Source organism: Stegostoma tigrinum, chromosome 29, assembly GCF_030684315.1.
Source record: "Stegostoma tigrinum isolate sSteTig4 chromosome 29, sSteTig4.hap1, whole genome shotgun sequence".
In the NCBI taxonomy this organism is placed as follows: Eukaryota; Metazoa; Chordata; class Chondrichthyes; order Orectolobiformes; family Stegostomatidae; genus Stegostoma; species Stegostoma tigrinum.
Window position 1 is genome coordinate 41,516,572 of NC_081382.1, and position 16,493 is coordinate 41,533,064.

The window sequence follows — 16,493 nt, forward strand, 5'->3', positions numbered from 1 at the left end:
CATCGCTACCTGAAATATCGGCTACTCTTGTTTGTCACACCATATGCACAATGTTGGGAGGTAAGTGCTGATTTTTTCTTAATGTTGAACAAGCTAGTTTGAGAGCTTTAATGTTGTGCCTTCGGACAACACTCTCCAGAACTGTATATTGATAACTTAGGTTGAGGAGAGATGTGGAGAATTGCTCTGTGCACTGAGGATACACTGATGCTTACACTTTATTTTACATGCAGTGTTCCTGAGAACTCATGCCATTTCGTGCCATCTTCAGATTCAATGCTTTTGTGTCTACATTTAACATTTTGTGTAAAAAGAATGCTTAAGGGCCTTTGGAGGTCGAGATGATATCTGCAATTATTCTGATAACTCTATAATGTCAGGCAGGAAAATGTTTCTTTAGTATGCATCACAAAACACTGAATATATTGCCTTGTGAAATGGCTTTGGGTTTGTTTGGGATCATGTTGCAGCTGTCGCTGTTCCCAGCTAGCTGCTGTAATAAGATTCCTTTGTGCCTCATCCCGTGTTTGCAGGTTAGTGAAAAGAGCTTCCAAATAAGGCTGTACTGTCTCCAGCTCTCGCATTTCTGCAGCTCCTGTGATAACCTCAACCCCCAACATGAGGTCCTCCGTGCCAGCTTCTAGTGTCCCCAAGCCTCCATGAATTCCCTGTCCGTATGTGCCCTTCTGTGTTGTGTAGCCCCTGTGGGTGTCCTTGAAGGCTGTCACCCCCTCCTCCTATCCACATGCCCTTCCCTTCCCCCTCCTGAATTTGGCACTTCAAACTGTGTCTGACTTGGTTCACTGTAGTTTTTGGTTCTGGTTTTTGTCAAGACGGTTACTGAATGTCAGGCATTGGTAATCGAGCAACCCTATTTAACTTGGCAACAGAAGTGTTCCTCAGGACTTATCAAAAATTCATCCCTTAAGTGGTCACAGAATTCCACCTAAGGCAGGCGTTATTATTTTTCACTTCACCCTCCCCCAAGTAGGCCTCAATGAGCTTTAGTCTAGTGCATTGCCAGCACTTTTATATATTTTCAAGAAATTCGCTGTGCACTGTTCCTCCTGTCTCCTGCTTTAATCAGGAACCACGTGCATTTACTATTCACTGGAAGTAGGCCAATAGATTATGACGTCAATCAACATTCAGTACTATTTGTTGCTGCGCTGCCATTTTGAAATTTTGTGCTCCTGTCGATCTATTTTCTTAACTATACATGGCTGGTCACATGAGGCAATGTGAAGGACACCTTCACTGCCAGCCACACCCCGCATCACCTGCATTCCCACCAGTGAGGGATAATAACTAATTACGGTTTGGTGGTTGTTTGATTTTCTCCTTGCCATTATTGTGATTGAACTTTTTTTTACTGTTTTTATTATTTATTTTGAGGTTTGGAAATCTGTAGAGTGGTGTGGTTGGTGCTAAAGGATATTTTTGGAGCAGGAGAGGCTAGTAGAAAGAGAGCGAAAGGCCCATAGCAGGCCATAATTTCTTCCAGGTTTTTAAGGGAGAAGTTCTCCTGCCTAAACCTTTCAGCAACAATCGCTTCTCAAAGTCTGCACTTAACTGAGAAGATTGTTACCTAAATCTGCCACGTCCGCAGCCTCTGAGTAGGCAAGGACATTGTTCACAGCAAGTGACAATGAACTTGCACGCTTCTGGCTCCTTTCAGACTGGTTCGGGCGTTAGTAATGTCTTGTAGTTTTTCAGCCACATAAGGGAGATTGCGGAGACACTCTATTTAAAGAGAGAGAATGAAATTAAATGAAGTTCTATCTTGTCAGATAGATATGAGGGTTTACACATTTCCCCATGATGCAATTTGAGATACCACTCGCTGTTTTGTGAGTGCTGCATATCAGTTCTGCAAGTGTAGTAGAACCAATTTCTCATTGCAACTGATATGTGGACAGGCATAATGTACCTTGCAGGAAAAAACCATGAGAGCAGTCGATATGCCTTCATTCTGATTGTGTTCCAGTCACCTTGACAATTCCAAGGTTGCTACTAGAAGACCTTCTGTTGATGGCATGGCTCGTGACTCAGGTTCTCAACCCATCATCATGAAATCCATGTTCCCTCATGAAATATGATCGATCAGACTTGCAGCGCACCAGAGCAATGATTCTTTCATCCTCCTCCCAGTGAACTACTATAGAAGCTCTCCAATACTTGGCTGAATGGGTCTCTTTTTTGTTGAATGCTACATAAGTTAGTGATCATGACGGTTCAGTCCTTGTCAAAAGAGAAGTTGAGACAATGCAAAGAGGAGGAGAAAGGGAGAAGGTACCCAAGACAGCTGCTCATGCTTGGACTGTAAATAAAGAACTCATTTGAGTGTGTTACGACTAAATCCACCCCCTATTTCCCATTCGCCAACAGTGTCGCTGCATTCTTTAACCACTGATTATCATAGGGCATCATATTATCGTCTTGGCTATAATGCAAAAATAAAAGCAAACATAAAATAAGCAGTACAAACCACATTTGTAAATAATATTCTGCCACCCAACAAGACAAAAGTTGCTGAATCACCCAGTGTGCATTCCTTAATACCTGTTCTTTTCTCCTGTGCAGTGCAGCCCTCACAGCTGCAGCATGCCTGGAAGGATGAACATGGGCAGCTCTGGGTCTAGAAGGTCTGACTTTGGATTGCACTATGTTGGCGTGGGTAGCAGCAATCTGGGCAGGCAGATAAAAGCAAGGTCACACAGACCATCCTGAGAGATGTCAGCAAACCCCATGGAACCCACCACCACGTCTGCTGAACAGTGCCTCAGCAATCGGAGTAATCTGCTGGAGGCTGAGGGAATCCTCCAAATTATATTGGCAGAAGTCACAACATGCAGGACTGTAAACTGACAATTCATGTCTTTACAAGAAGGGTTTAGAGAGATATGCTGGCAAATGCTACTAAATTATTTTAGGATATCTGGTTGGCAAGAATGAGTTGGACTGAAGATCTATTTCTCTGCTGTACGACTCTGTGACTTCAGTCTGAGGTTCTAGTGCAGGACTTTGATTTTTTTTTGTGTGGAAATTACAGTACAGTCATCAGAAGTTGCATTGAAGAGTTAATCAGTGCTTCTATTCTAGAAGGAATGGTCTCCAAGTTCTGCGCAAATCCCTGTGCTAGGCTGGAATCTGATATCTCCGTTCTCCCTAACGTTGGCCATCACCCTCGTAGCAGACATTTCAATACACCAAGCATTTCAATGTGTACAGCTACCATCCTTTGCCTGATTCATTGAATTTCTCATTATATTGTACAGGCACCCTGAGATGGCATGCCACCTCCATGACATTGAATCGATGTGGGTAATCAATGTTTTTTAAATCCCGTGGAGTTTAATCTGCATACTTAACTTTATCAGGTGACCAGATGACAGTTCATAGGTTCTGCCACATTGTAGGTATCTATGCTATCTGGTACTTTATTTTCCAGCATACACATGAGTGCCATCAGTAACATTCTTTGAGTGTCTAAAAGTCACTAATTGGTTGTATTTCAAAAGACTACTCATGTTGTGTTTGGAAGTTGGTTGATGTCCTTAGTTCAGCTCAGGAATCTTCCTGGAAGACTGCTTCAACCTTGTTCATTTTTATCAGTTGGTTTTTTTTAATCACCCAGTTTAAATGCATGTAACACTGTGGTCCTCACATTCTGTGGTGCACCCTGAACCGAGACCTTCTAGCCCAGAAGTAGGGACACTACCACCTTGGTGAAAGATGCTAATTTGCATTCAAGCCATGGCCATTATCACCTATGTCCCTGCATATAGGAGCAGTGTGAAACTGTGCTAGTTGGATTGGCATTATGTGGTACGTTAATGGGTTTCTCTAAGTAAAAGTTTAGGTGTATTGAGATGATGCTGCAATTCTAACTTTCACCACTTGGCTGTCTGATTTCTAACAAATCTGACTGGCAAACTTTGGCAAAGTTGCGTCTCACCACATCTGAAGAGCTGCTAATTGAGGCTGTCTTTATGTTTCTACTTGATGCGTCAGCCATGGCTCACTGGTGGCCCTTGTATCTAGGTCAGAAGGTTAGGTCCCATTTGAGAAACCTCGGAGCAAAATCTTCGTTGTCACTTGTGTGCAATTCTTGAGTACCACCCTGTTGGAGGTGCCAGACACTGGATGAGATGCTGAATTGAGATTCCACCGATACACTAACTTATATGAAAAAGATTCTGTGATGCTTTTGACAGGGAGGTTCTCCCAAGTGCCCTCATTCAATTTTTTAAAAAATCCAAATAATTTGATTGTTAGGTGCAAGTTGCATGAGCTTGCAGTTTTCACTTGGCACCTGCATTTACCATATTATAACAATGGCCACACTTTAGCAGTACTTAGTTGGATGTAAAGGCCTGATCCATCTTCAGGTTGTAAAAGCCATTACCAGAAATACAGATTGACAAATATGTTTACACTAGGTACTTTGTCCAAATCATAATGGCTACTGAAAGAGTCTTTTGGTGGAACATGGAGGCTTTTGAGTGATCCACTTAAAAGACAACCTTCATTCGTTGAATCGAAGTACTCTCCACACATCAAGATTTCATTGAGTTACACTGTCACACTTCTAGGGAATACTTAAGATAGAACATAGAACATAGAACATTACAGCACAGTACAGGCCCTTTGGCCCTCGATGTTGTGCCGACCTGTCATACCGATCTCAAGCCCATCTAACTTACACTATTCCATGTACGTACATATGCTTATCCAATGACAACTTAAATGTACCTAAAGTTGGCGAATCTACTACCGTTGCAGGCAAAGTGTTCCATTCCCTTACTACTCCCTGAGTAAAGAAACCCCCCTCTGACATCTGTCCTATATCTTTCACCCCTCAATTTAAAGCTATGCCCCCTCATGCTCGCCATCACCATCTTAGGAAAAAGGCTCTCCCTATCCACCCTATCTAAACCTCTGATTATTTTATATGTTTCAATTAAGTCACCTCTCAACCTTCTTCTCTCTAATGAAAACAGCCTCAAGTCCCTCAGCCTTTCCTCGTAAGACCTTCCCTCCATACCAGGCAACATCCTAGTAAATCTCCTCTGCCCCCTTTCCAAAGCTTCCACATCCTTCTTATAATGCGATGACCAGAACTGTACGCAATACTCCAAGTGTGGCCACACCAGAGTTTTGTACAGCTTCACCATAACCTCTTGGTTCCGGAACTCGATCCCTCTCTTAATAAAATCTAAAACACTCTATGCCTTAACAGCCCCGTCAACCTAGGTGGCAACTTTCAAGGATCTGTGTATATGGACACCGAGATCTCTCTGCTCATCTACACTACCAAGAATCTTACCATTAGCCCAGTACTTTGCCTTCCGGTTACTCCTACCAAAGTGCATCACCTCACACTTGTCTGCATTAAACTCCATTTGCCACCTCTCAGCCCAGCTCTGCAGCTTATTTACGTCTTTCTGCAACCTACAGCATCCTTCGTCACTATCCACAACTCCACTGACCTTAGTGTCGTCTGCAAATTTACTAACCCATCCTTCTACGCCCTCATCCAGGTCATTTTATAAAAATGACAAACAGCAGTGGACCCAAAACCGACCCCTGCGGTACACCACTAGTAACTGGTCTCCAGGATGAACATTTCCCATCAACTACCACCCTCTGTCTTCTTTCAGCAAGCCAATTCCCGATCCAAACTGCTATATCTCCCACAATTCCATTCCTCCGCATTTTGTACATAAACAATTTTATACATAAACAATTTATTGGACCCACCAAAACTACAGTATATTAGAATGTGTAGACATTATTTTTACAAACATTTCATATGTAACCTATCTAAATATCTCTAACAGGAAGGTAAGTGGAATAAGCTGCGAATGTAGCTGCGCAAACGTTTAATGAAAGCGAAGAAATAAAAAAATTGGATCTACGGCCAGTCAAGATCATTCAGGGAAGCTAATAAGTAACAAATTCCATTGTAGCAGCTTCGCCCACTGGTTAGTAGTTAATCATTCATAACTAGATATGGCAGGCTGGCAGAATTTCATTTAGGATTGTTTCACTATCTAAGATACTTTTTATTCAACTTCGTAGAGCAACACAGGGAATGTGTTCAATACAAGCTTCCAGATTTCAAAACATCACATGAGGTCTATTGTTGCATATTATCCCCTTAAACCAATGCAGTTATCATCCTGATTTAGTTGTAACCTTGATGAAAAAGCAAAATGCTGCGGGTGCTGGAAATCCGAAATAAAATGAAACACTTGCAATCTTAAGGTTTGGCAACATCTGTGGAGAGAAAAATTGAATGGTGTTTTGGGTAGATGAACTTTAATCAGAGTATTGCCTATGATAATGTATTTGGCTGTGAGCTAAGATTACAAATTCTAGCCCATCGTGGCAATAGTTTAGTTAACCTAGGTCACATTGCAGTGGAAGACGTGATGGTATCATCCTTGGCTCAACTGGTAGCACTTGCCTCTGGTTCTGGCTACAATTCCGCTCCAAGGATTAAGTACATTTTGGAAGAACTAATGCAGGAAGAATGTGTATAGTAAACCCTTCGAGGGTGGCAAGAAGCCTTAGTGGCATCAACATACAGAGGGATCTAATTTGTTAGCTCCATAGTTCCCAGAAAGTGGCAACATAGGTTATTGAGATGGTCAAGAAGGTATATAGCACCTTCATTGGTTGGCCATAGAGTATAAACATTGGCAAGTCTGTTGCAACCGTATACAACCTTAGTTAGGCTACATTTGGAATATTGTGTACAGTCTGGTTGATACACCACCAGAAGTGTGTGGATGTTTTGGAGAGGGTACAAAACTGCTTTATCAGGATGTTGCCTAGTTTGGAGGGTATTAACTATTTGGAGAGATTGAATAATCTTGACTTGTTTTTGCTTGAACATTAAAGGACGAGGTCGAGAAAAGAAGCTGCTGGAAAAGCTCAGTATGTCTCACAGCATCTGTGAAGAGAAATCAGAATTATTGTTTTGGATCGAGTGACCCTCCCTCAGAACTCTTCCTCAAGGATGAGATTGACCTGATGGAAGTTTACAAAATTGAGAGGCATGTATAAAATGGAGAGTTGGAATTTTTTTCCCCCAGGGTAGGAATGTCAATTACTAGGGGAGACATAGGTTTAAGGTAAAAAGGGGTAAGTTTTTACAGGAGTTGAGAGGCAAGTCCTTTATTTTAAACTCAGGGTGGTCAGTTCCTGAAATGCGCTGCCAGAAGATGTGGTGGACGTGGATACAGTTGCAGTGTTTAGGAGGCATTGTGACAGACACGTGATTAGGAAACGAATAGAAGGATACAGACTTAAGAGGTGAAAGGTTTTTAGTTTAGCTAGCATCGTGTGTTGGTGCAGTCTTTGTGGGCTAAAAAGCCTGTTCCTAGGCTGTGCTATTCTTTGTACATAATCGAAACTGACACTCCTCAAGTACAGAGGAAACAATGCACTATTGGAAGCTGGTTGCCTTTTTGGATGTGACTTTAAACCTAGGCCCTAATTTGCTCTTCAGGTGATGGCAGCTTTAAAGAACAGCAGAGGAGTTATCCCTGATGTCCAGCCAAAGTTAACCCCGATCATCATCACAAAAACAGTTGGTTTGTTATCACATTTGCAGTTTATAAAAGTTGTTTGTTGGCATTTTTGACTGCCATGTTTCCTACTTAACGACAGTGACTACACTTCAGAAGTGCATTATTGGCTGTAAGCACTTTTGAGATGTCTAGTGGTCGTGAAAAGTACCATGTGATTGCATGTCTTTTTTGAGGGAGTGCTTTACTCTTGTGAAACCTTACTATTTGCAGATTGACAGTGTTTACTTCTGTAATAATAGTGTAGTTTCTGCTAATATTCAGAACTAAGGAGACAGATGAAGGGCTGTCATGCTAGTCTGTAGTAGTGTTGTACTTAACCACCAAGAGTTAGGTGGTATGTGTAAGTGCAAGCTTCCCGTTACTTAGATCATGGTTTCCTTATTTGGATGAGTATAGTCTGTTCCTAACTGGGTGACTGGATGGAGTGAGGTGATCCACATTGTTATTGGCCATCTCAAGTTGTTTGAGTCATACTTCCTGCTGGCTGGTTCTGAAACGCATTGACAGCTGTTTTTCAGCATTTGCCATACTTCTCAGCCAAAGCGTAGAGCGTGGTGATGAGTGGTTTATCGCAGGAAGGAAGTAGGTAAACTGCTCAAAGTAAAAGTTGTTTAAAAAGCATTTAAAATATTTAGACAAATTGCAGGTGAAACTGATTCTACAACATTTATTGTCATAAACATCAGCACCAAATCCTTATGAAGAGATCTCAGTTTTATTTAGTTCACCCTGCCATTAAACTAGCAGTGCATGAAAATTTATGTAGTACATTAAGCACTTGTTAACAGTAATCTGTCACCTCCACAACAGAGCTAGAATCATCTTTGATTATCAAATTCCAAACAGTATGAGGGGAAAATATTGACCAGAAGCATCACTAGGCTTAAGGCAGCTGCCTTATTGGTTCAGTTCAAGAGCGACACACACTGATGCACACAGATAACAACATTTCTGGTTCAAACATGTCGATTCAGTTAGCAGTTAGGAAGGCAAATGCAATGTTAGCGTTCATTTTGAGAGGGCTACAATACAGTTGTAGGGATATGCTGCATAAGTCACTGGTAAGTCTACGTTTGGAATATTGTGAGCAGTTCTGAGCCCCAAATCTAAGGATGGATGTGCTGGCATTAAAAGGGGTCCAGAGGAGGTTGACGAATGAAGGATTGTCATGTGAGGAGTGGTTGAGGACTCTGGGCCTGTACTGAATGGAGTTTTGAAGGATGAGGGGGGATCAGATTGAAACTTGAAGAATACTGAGAGGCTTGGATAGACGGAACAGAGTGCTGATGTTTCCACTAGTAGGTAAGAACAGGACCTGAGTATACAGCCTCAGAATGAAGGGAAACAGTTTAGAACTAAGATGACGATGAGAAATTTCTTCGGTGGACCGTGGTGAATCTGTGGAACTTGTTGCTGCAGAGGTCTGTTGAAGCCAAGTCATTGAGTATATTATTGCAACGAGGGCCGAAGGGCCTGTTCTGCGCTGTATTGTTCTATTCTTGATTGGTGTGGTTATGGGGAAAAGGCAGGAGAATGGGCATGAGAAATATATCAGTTATGATCGAGTGGTACAGCAGACTCAATTGACCAAATGGCCTAATTCTGCTCCCCTATCTTGTGGTATCCTGGTCTAAATATGTACCTTTGAGTTAGTAAATTGCTGGTTTTGAAAGGAGGTTGTAATAATAGGCCTCAGAGCCTGGAGAGCTGAAAAATCAGTCAGATCTTGATGCTGTACTGGCATATGTGATGGGCACTGGATTAGGGTAGAATCGGTTTCAGCTCTGATGCCAAAGGACACTGCTATGAATTAGTTATTGTACAGGAGAGCTGCAGAAATAAATACCGTGAAGGAATCTTTGTCTTTGGGAAAGTATTGCATTAGATAGGGAGCAGGAGGATAATATTGGCAAGATTAATCCACAGTGAATTACATGGTGGCTGAAATGTCCATCAGCAAAATCTTCAAATGTGGACGCATCACAGCTGGCTGATTCAGTATTATCTTTGCACTTTCAAATCAGAGTGACTGAATATTGGTCAAGGCAGGAACCTTTTCTCCCCCCTTGAATCCAAGCATTCTTGTCAGCTGTAGCATTACAGAATTGCCTTAGCAAAGACCAGCTAACTTCAGCAAGTCCTATGATCGAGTCAGGAGCTTCCTGTTTCTTAAGGCTCTACAAGATGTAACTACACAATAACATGTTTGAGAATCACCCAATTTAATGTAATTTAATAGAAGAGAAAATTCTACTTGGAAGGTACTACTGTACATTCTAATAGAGATGTTGCAACTTCTTTTCAATCATTCTGTGAATGAAAAATAGTCCCAAAAGCTTTGGGTAATTGAGTACTGTTTGCATCAAAATGTTGTAAATAATTTGAGTTAAACAATGAACCTAGTATTGAAGTTATATCATTTTGAAGTGCACAGCTTCTTGTAAGTGGAGTCGCAGGTAGACGGGGTGGTGAGGAAGGCATTTGGCACATTTAAGGAGCTGGGATGTCATGCTGCAGCTGTACAAGACATTGGGGAGGCCACTTTTAGAATACTGTGTACAATTCTTGTCGCCCACCTAGAGTAAGGATGTTGTTAAACTTGAGAGAGAGCAAGTAAGTTACAAGGATCTTACCAGGACCGGAGTTTGAGTTATAGGAGGAGGCTGAATAGGCTGTGTTTTTTTTTCCCTGGCGCGTTGGAGGCTCAGGGATGACATTATAAATGTTTATAAAATCATGAGGGGCATAGATAGGATAAATAGCCAACATCTTTTTCCTAGGGTTGGGGAATGCAGAACCAGTGGGCATAGGTTTAAGGTGAGAAAGAAAAGATTTAAGAAGGATCTGAGGGGTAACTTTTTCATGCAGAGGGTGATGTGCACATCAACAGAGCTGCTAAAGGAAATGGTGGAGGTAGGTACAGTTAAAACATTTGAAAGACACCTGGATGCCTACATGAATAGTATCAGAGATAATGGGAACTGCAGATGCTGGAGATTCCAAGATAATAAAATGTGAGGCTGGATGAACACAGCAGGCCAAGCAGCATCTCAGGAGCACAAAAGCTGACATTTCGGGCCTAGACCCTTCATCAGAGAGGGGGATGGGGGGAGGGAACTGGAATAAATAGGGAGAGAGGGGGAGGCGGACCGAAGATGGAGAGTAAAGAAGATAGGTGGAGAGGGTGTAGGTGGGGAGGTAGGGAGGGGATAGGTCAGTCCAGGGAAGACGGACAGGTCAAGGAGGTGGGATGAGGTTAGTAGGTAGCTGGGGGTGCGGCTTGGGGTGGGAGGAAGGGATGGGTGAGAGGAAGAACCGGTTAGGGAGGCAGAGACAGGTTGGACTGGTTTTGGGATGCAGTGGGTGGGGGGGAAGAGCTGGGCTGGTTGTGTGGTGCAGTGGGGGGAGGGGATGAACTGGGCTGGTTGAGGGATGCAGTGGGGGAAGGGGAGATTTTGAAACTGGTGAAGTCCACATTGATACCATATGGCTGCAGGGTTCCCAGGCGGAATATGAGTTGCTGTTCCTGCAACCTTCGGGTGGCATCATTGTGGCAGTGCAGGAGGCCCATGATGGACATGTCATCAAGAGAATGGGAGGGGGAGTGGAAATGGTTTGCGACTGGGAGGTGCAGTTGTTTGTTGCGAACTGAGCGGAGGTGTTCTGCAAAGCGGTCCCCAAGCCTCCGCTTGGTTTCCCCAATGTAGAGAAAGCCGCACCGGGTACAGTGGATGCAGTATACCACATTGGCAGATGTGCAGGTGAACCTCTGCTTAATGTGGAATGTCATCTTGGGGCCTGGGATGGGGGTGAGGGAGGAGGTGTGGGGACAAGTGTAGCATTTCCTGCGGTTGCAGGGGAAGGTGCCGGGTGTGGTGGGGTTGGAGGGCAGTGTGGAGCGAACAAGGGAGTCACGGAGAGAGTGGTCTCTCCGGAAAGCAGACAGGGGTGGGGATGGAAAAATGTCTTGGGTGGTGGGGTAGGATTGTAAATGGCGGAAGTGTCGGAGGATAATGCGTTGTATCCGGAGGTTGGTAGGTAGGGTTTAGAGGGATATGGGCCAAATGCTGGTAAATGGGACTAGGCCAGATTGGGATGTATGGTCATTGTGGATTTGTGTTCTGAAGGGTCTGCTTCTGTGCTGAGTGACTTTACGGCCTGTGAACTGTCAGCACATGTTGGAAATCGACCAATTTATTTGAAGATGTCCTAATTCGCATCTAAAGATATATCTAGTCGGAGGGTTGTAAATCTTTGGAATGCTGTAGCCAAGGGAGCTGGGAGTGCTCAGTCATTGAAAATACTCAAAACTGAATTCAATAGATTTTTAGATAATATAGTCATCTAGGGATATGGCAAGCATATGAAGTTGAAAGATGAGCAGTTATGATCTTGGTAAATGGCAGAGCAGGTTCCAGAGTTGATGGCATATGTTTGAGCCTATATTTTTATTTTGCGTGTATTTGGACTGTTGTAAGCTGATGCACGTTTTCAGCTTGTGTCTGTTTGCAGAAAGGAATTTATTTTTTAAAAATGAATGTCAAAGTTTATCAGACGGTAGTTACAACTTTCAGCCAGTGGCGGCGCCGTAGGGGTCCGATGAGGAAGAGTGTGATTTGATTATGAGATTTACAAATTTCCATCATGTGCAAATAACCACTTAAGATAGAAAAAAATCTGGGAAATGTGAGCAGCATGGAAGCTTTTGACATAGATATTGCAAACTCGGTCTCAAAAATAATTGCTGAAATTGGAATTATAGAATAATAAAGCATAAGAGGTGTGCAATTAATGTTACCCCCTGCACCTTCTGAACAGCCTTGCAGTTTTCTTTCAAGTATATATCCAAGTCACCTGAGACTATTCCTATTGAATCTATTTACACTCCCTTTTTACAAGCAATGGTTTCCAGATCATAACTTGCTGCAAAGAAATGTTTCTTTGTGTTCTCTATGCTTCCTTTACAAATCACCCTAAATCTTTGTCCTTTGGTTTACAAAATAGAAGGCTACTTAACCCATCAAATACGCACTAGCCCTTTTGAATAGCAGTTAATTACACTCACTTCATGCCTTTTATGCTATGTTCCTGCCATTTTTTGTCCAAGTATTTATTCAATCCCTATTTGAATGTTTCCATTAGATCTGCATCAGTATCAGGCAGTGTACTCCAAATCCACACATTCCACGCAAAATTAAACGTTTACCCTTGTGTCAAGCCTTTTGTCATTATTTTTTCAAATTCATTCACAGAATTTGCTCCTGTTTGCTGGCTGGCTGGCCAGCATTTATTGCCTATCCCCAATTACCCGCTTCGGGCGACGATGAGCTGCTTCCTTGAACTTGAGATACCTGCAGTGCTGTTAGGCTGAAACTGAGGATTTTATGAGGGAGATCCGTTTGACGGGGAAGGTAGTGATTACCGGGATTTTTCCCCTCTTTTTCCAAAGACGGAAGTATGTGGTTTGGTAGAGTTCTGTGCGTCCTCCCTCCTGAGTTCTTTTTACCGGAGTGCCCGTGTAGGAGAAACACAAGAATGAGCAGGCTGAGCTTTGACTGGCTTCTATTAAAGCCAGTGTGGGTGGCTCCAGTCTGCTGATGTCACCGATGGAAGCCAGGCAAAAGCTTCAAAGAGCTTCATTGTTGGATGTGGAACGTAAGCAAGTCTCTCAGTGCTGGGGGAGGGAGGAAACTGTGTTCAGAGAGCTCCGGAAAAGCAGGCTCATATGTCTTGCCCAGGCTCTCCACTGCTTCGAACAGCTAATCCTCCCAAAAAAGTTAAGTTGGATTTGAGCAACAGTTACGAAAAGAAAAATGGGTGAGGTACATGTTCGCTGAATTTCAGGTTCGACTGCAAACGAGAAAAAAGTATCGTCTACCCCCCCCCCCCCATCCTCCTGTTAAATCAAATTCCGAACAACCGCTCCACCCCCTTTCTGCTTCTGGATGTGAATTCTGAAGGGGGAGGGGGTGTTTGGAGTTGAATTAGTTCAACCAAACGAAAGAGACTACTTCCAAGCAAGAAAGAGAGGAAACCAAAAGAAAGGAATCACCTCGAATTGAAGTTAAACAAATGAAAATGCTGGAGATTTGCCGTAAACTGGTGGGGTGTAAATCAAGAAAGACTCTCTCTGCTTCATCCAGCTGCTACCTGGAAGGTAAGGATTGATGTGCCTTGGGAAAGGAGGCGCGTTGAGAGGCCCCGAAATGAATTCCTTAGTTGTGGAAAAAAAAACCTTTTACAGAGGCCTCTTCTCTCCTGCGGCTGCGGGGAGTGAGGGAGATAGCAGCTTGCGTAGTCACAGACGTAAACAGCGGAATTTTGGAAGACATTTTGCTCTTTGCCGGAGTTGCAAATTCTGATATTCGTGTTTCCACCCCCTACCCACGTGTAAGATTTATTAATTGAAATGGGTGCATTTGGCCCCTTGTGCTTTCTTACCAATTACTCAACACATTATAAAGTTGACGTTTTCATTGGCGAAAGGCAACACGGCGCCAAATTTAGTCTCCCAAAGAAGCTTTGAAGCATGTTTTGTTTCTGTGTAGCAATTACTCTTCTTGACTTTTTGCACATCAAAAATCTATCGACCCTTCTGGCATCCTCACAGTTAGGGCTGTAGCATTTGAAACACAATTGGAATGTTCTGTAATCATTTGTTTCCAATTGCATAATAAATACACATGAGCAAATGTAGTCAACACTGAAAGACTGGTGCTGTTCCTCTTGATGGAATGAACGGAGATCATAGCATGCCTTTCATGGAACATGCCGGCTCCTAAACTGGCATTGGCGGGGGAATTGAGTTTAAGAGCCACGAGGTTATACTGCAGCTCTATAAAACCCAGGTTAGACCACATTTGGAATATTGTGTTCAGTTCTGGTTACCTCATTATAGGAAGGATGTGGAAGCTTAAGAGAGGGTGCAGGGGAGATTTACCAGGATGCTGCCTGAACTGGAGGACAGGCCTTATGAGGAAAGGTTGAGGGAGCTAGGGCTTTTCTCATTGGAGTGAAGATGGATGAGATGGGACTTGATAGGGGTGTACAAGATGATGGGAGGCAAAGATGGAGTAGATAACCAGAGTATTTTCTTAGGGTGGGAATGACTGTTACGAGGGGTCGTAATTTTAAGGTGGTTGGAGGAAGGTATAGGGGAGATGTCAGAGGTAGGTTCATCACGCAGAGAGTGGGTGGGTGCGTGGAATACACTGTCGGTGGAGGTAGTGGAGTGGATACATTAGGGACATTTTAAGCGACTCTTGGATAGGCACATGGAGGATAATAAAATGTGGGGTACGCAGGGTCGATTGATCTTAGAGTAGGAGAAGAAGTTGGCACAACTTCATGGGCCGAAGCGCCTGTACTCTGCGCACTGTTCTATGTTCTAAACACACATTTTTAGATTACAAGGTGCATCGGAATGCACAGGGTTTGTTAGTAATGATTGTGTAGATTTACTTCTCTTTCCAGTAGATGTTCCGCACAAAAGTGGAACACGTCTGCAACCCATCACCTAAATTATTTGGTTTCCACTAACTTGACTATTTGAATCTTGACAGGAATAGGTTCCCGGTTTCCATTTTTTGCCCCCTTGTAGAAGAGTGCCCAGGTGCAGATTGGCATAGAATTTACAAAGCAGCTTTAGCCGTAATGTTGTAATCATAGAATCCCTACAGTGTGGAACCAGGCCATTTGGCCCATCAAGTCCACACAGGTGATGTGCATTGTTTATGTTATGCCTGCAGCATTATGCTATGTACAATATAAGGTTGGAATTGTATGTACCTGTGGCCTGCATCTTTTGTGTCCTAAACAATTCATCCTGAGGCCTGCTGCTTGTTATTTCCACGTGATTGTATTATCCATTGATTGACAACTAATTGTAATTCCTTGGCTCCGTCTTTAAGGTGAGGAAAAACTAGCAGAAACTCATTAGCATACTTGCTTTCATGTTTTAAACACTTGTCTATTTTTAAAATTAATAGTTACATCTACCTATAATGCCTTGCGGCATTTTCCAGGTTGGATGCAAACTAACTTTTTGTAGGTGAAGGGTTAATTGCTGGACTCGACTTCTATAAATATGTTAGCCCAGCTTTACTGATTACTATAATAAGCAAGATATACTGTGAATGGAGCAAACGTAACAAATGGAATTCACAGGGCTCTAAGTGTACTTTGGTTGACTGCAACATCAATAAAACCCAGGGCCCAGTGATTTGTCCCAGATTCTTGGGGAAATAACCTGCCTGTCAAGATAGCAGGTGAATGTTACTCATCCACTTGAGACATTTAACTGCCTTGCAAATGCCTGAGGGTAAATATAGTTTGCCTGTCTGCATAGACTGAGAGGAACCTGCTAATGATTGCAAATACAGATTCTGATCAAAGTAGTGTTAGGTGTCAGTGATTACTTCGTTTGATAAGGTTGAAATGCTGGGAATCTATCTGACAGATGATGTAACACAGTGATAGATGATCTCTCTCACTGAATAAATATTAAGACAAATCAAGTTTATAACAAGACAGCAAACACTTTAGGCCTAAGCTGCGGCTTAGTTCAGAGAACTTAATTTTTTACGCTTAACATTGCAATCGGCTGACTTTGTTTACTGCATAAATGGCTTTGTTCTACAATGTTTATCAGTTGCATCTGTTGTTTTAGTTGTCAGCCAGTGGTTTCCATACATTGTGCGGTTGATAGTGGCCTAAAATTTCCAGTCCTTCCAAAATTTACCACAGATTGAAGGGACTCGGTTGACACTGAGAAACTGGAACAATGTGAAGGAAAATGGTTCTGTGATTATAGCAAATATAATTTACAAACAGGCAGCAACAGAAGCAATGATAAGTTGAGGAAAATGCTGAAATTTGCTGTCTTTGGGGACT

General features: G+C 42.7%; 1 protein-coding gene across 3 annotated transcripts in view; it reads left to right on the top strand.

Moving 5' to 3' along the window:
* Positions 1-16,493, top strand: part of LOC125465414 (tyrosine-protein kinase ABL1-like) — a 243,013-nt gene that overhangs the window by 69,407 nt on the left and 157,113 nt on the right. The window contains exon 1 of one of the 3 annotated variants that reach the window (XM_059638346.1): positions 13,220-13,758. The exons of the other annotated variants lie outside the window; for them this stretch is intronic. Within the exon in view, the coding sequence (XP_059494329.1) occupies positions 13,674-13,758 (85 nt within the window). The 5' untranslated portion in view covers positions 13,220-13,673. Of the gene's footprint in view, positions 1-13,219; positions 13,759-16,493 lie in introns of those variants that run through there. 3 annotated transcript variants of the gene reach the window in all.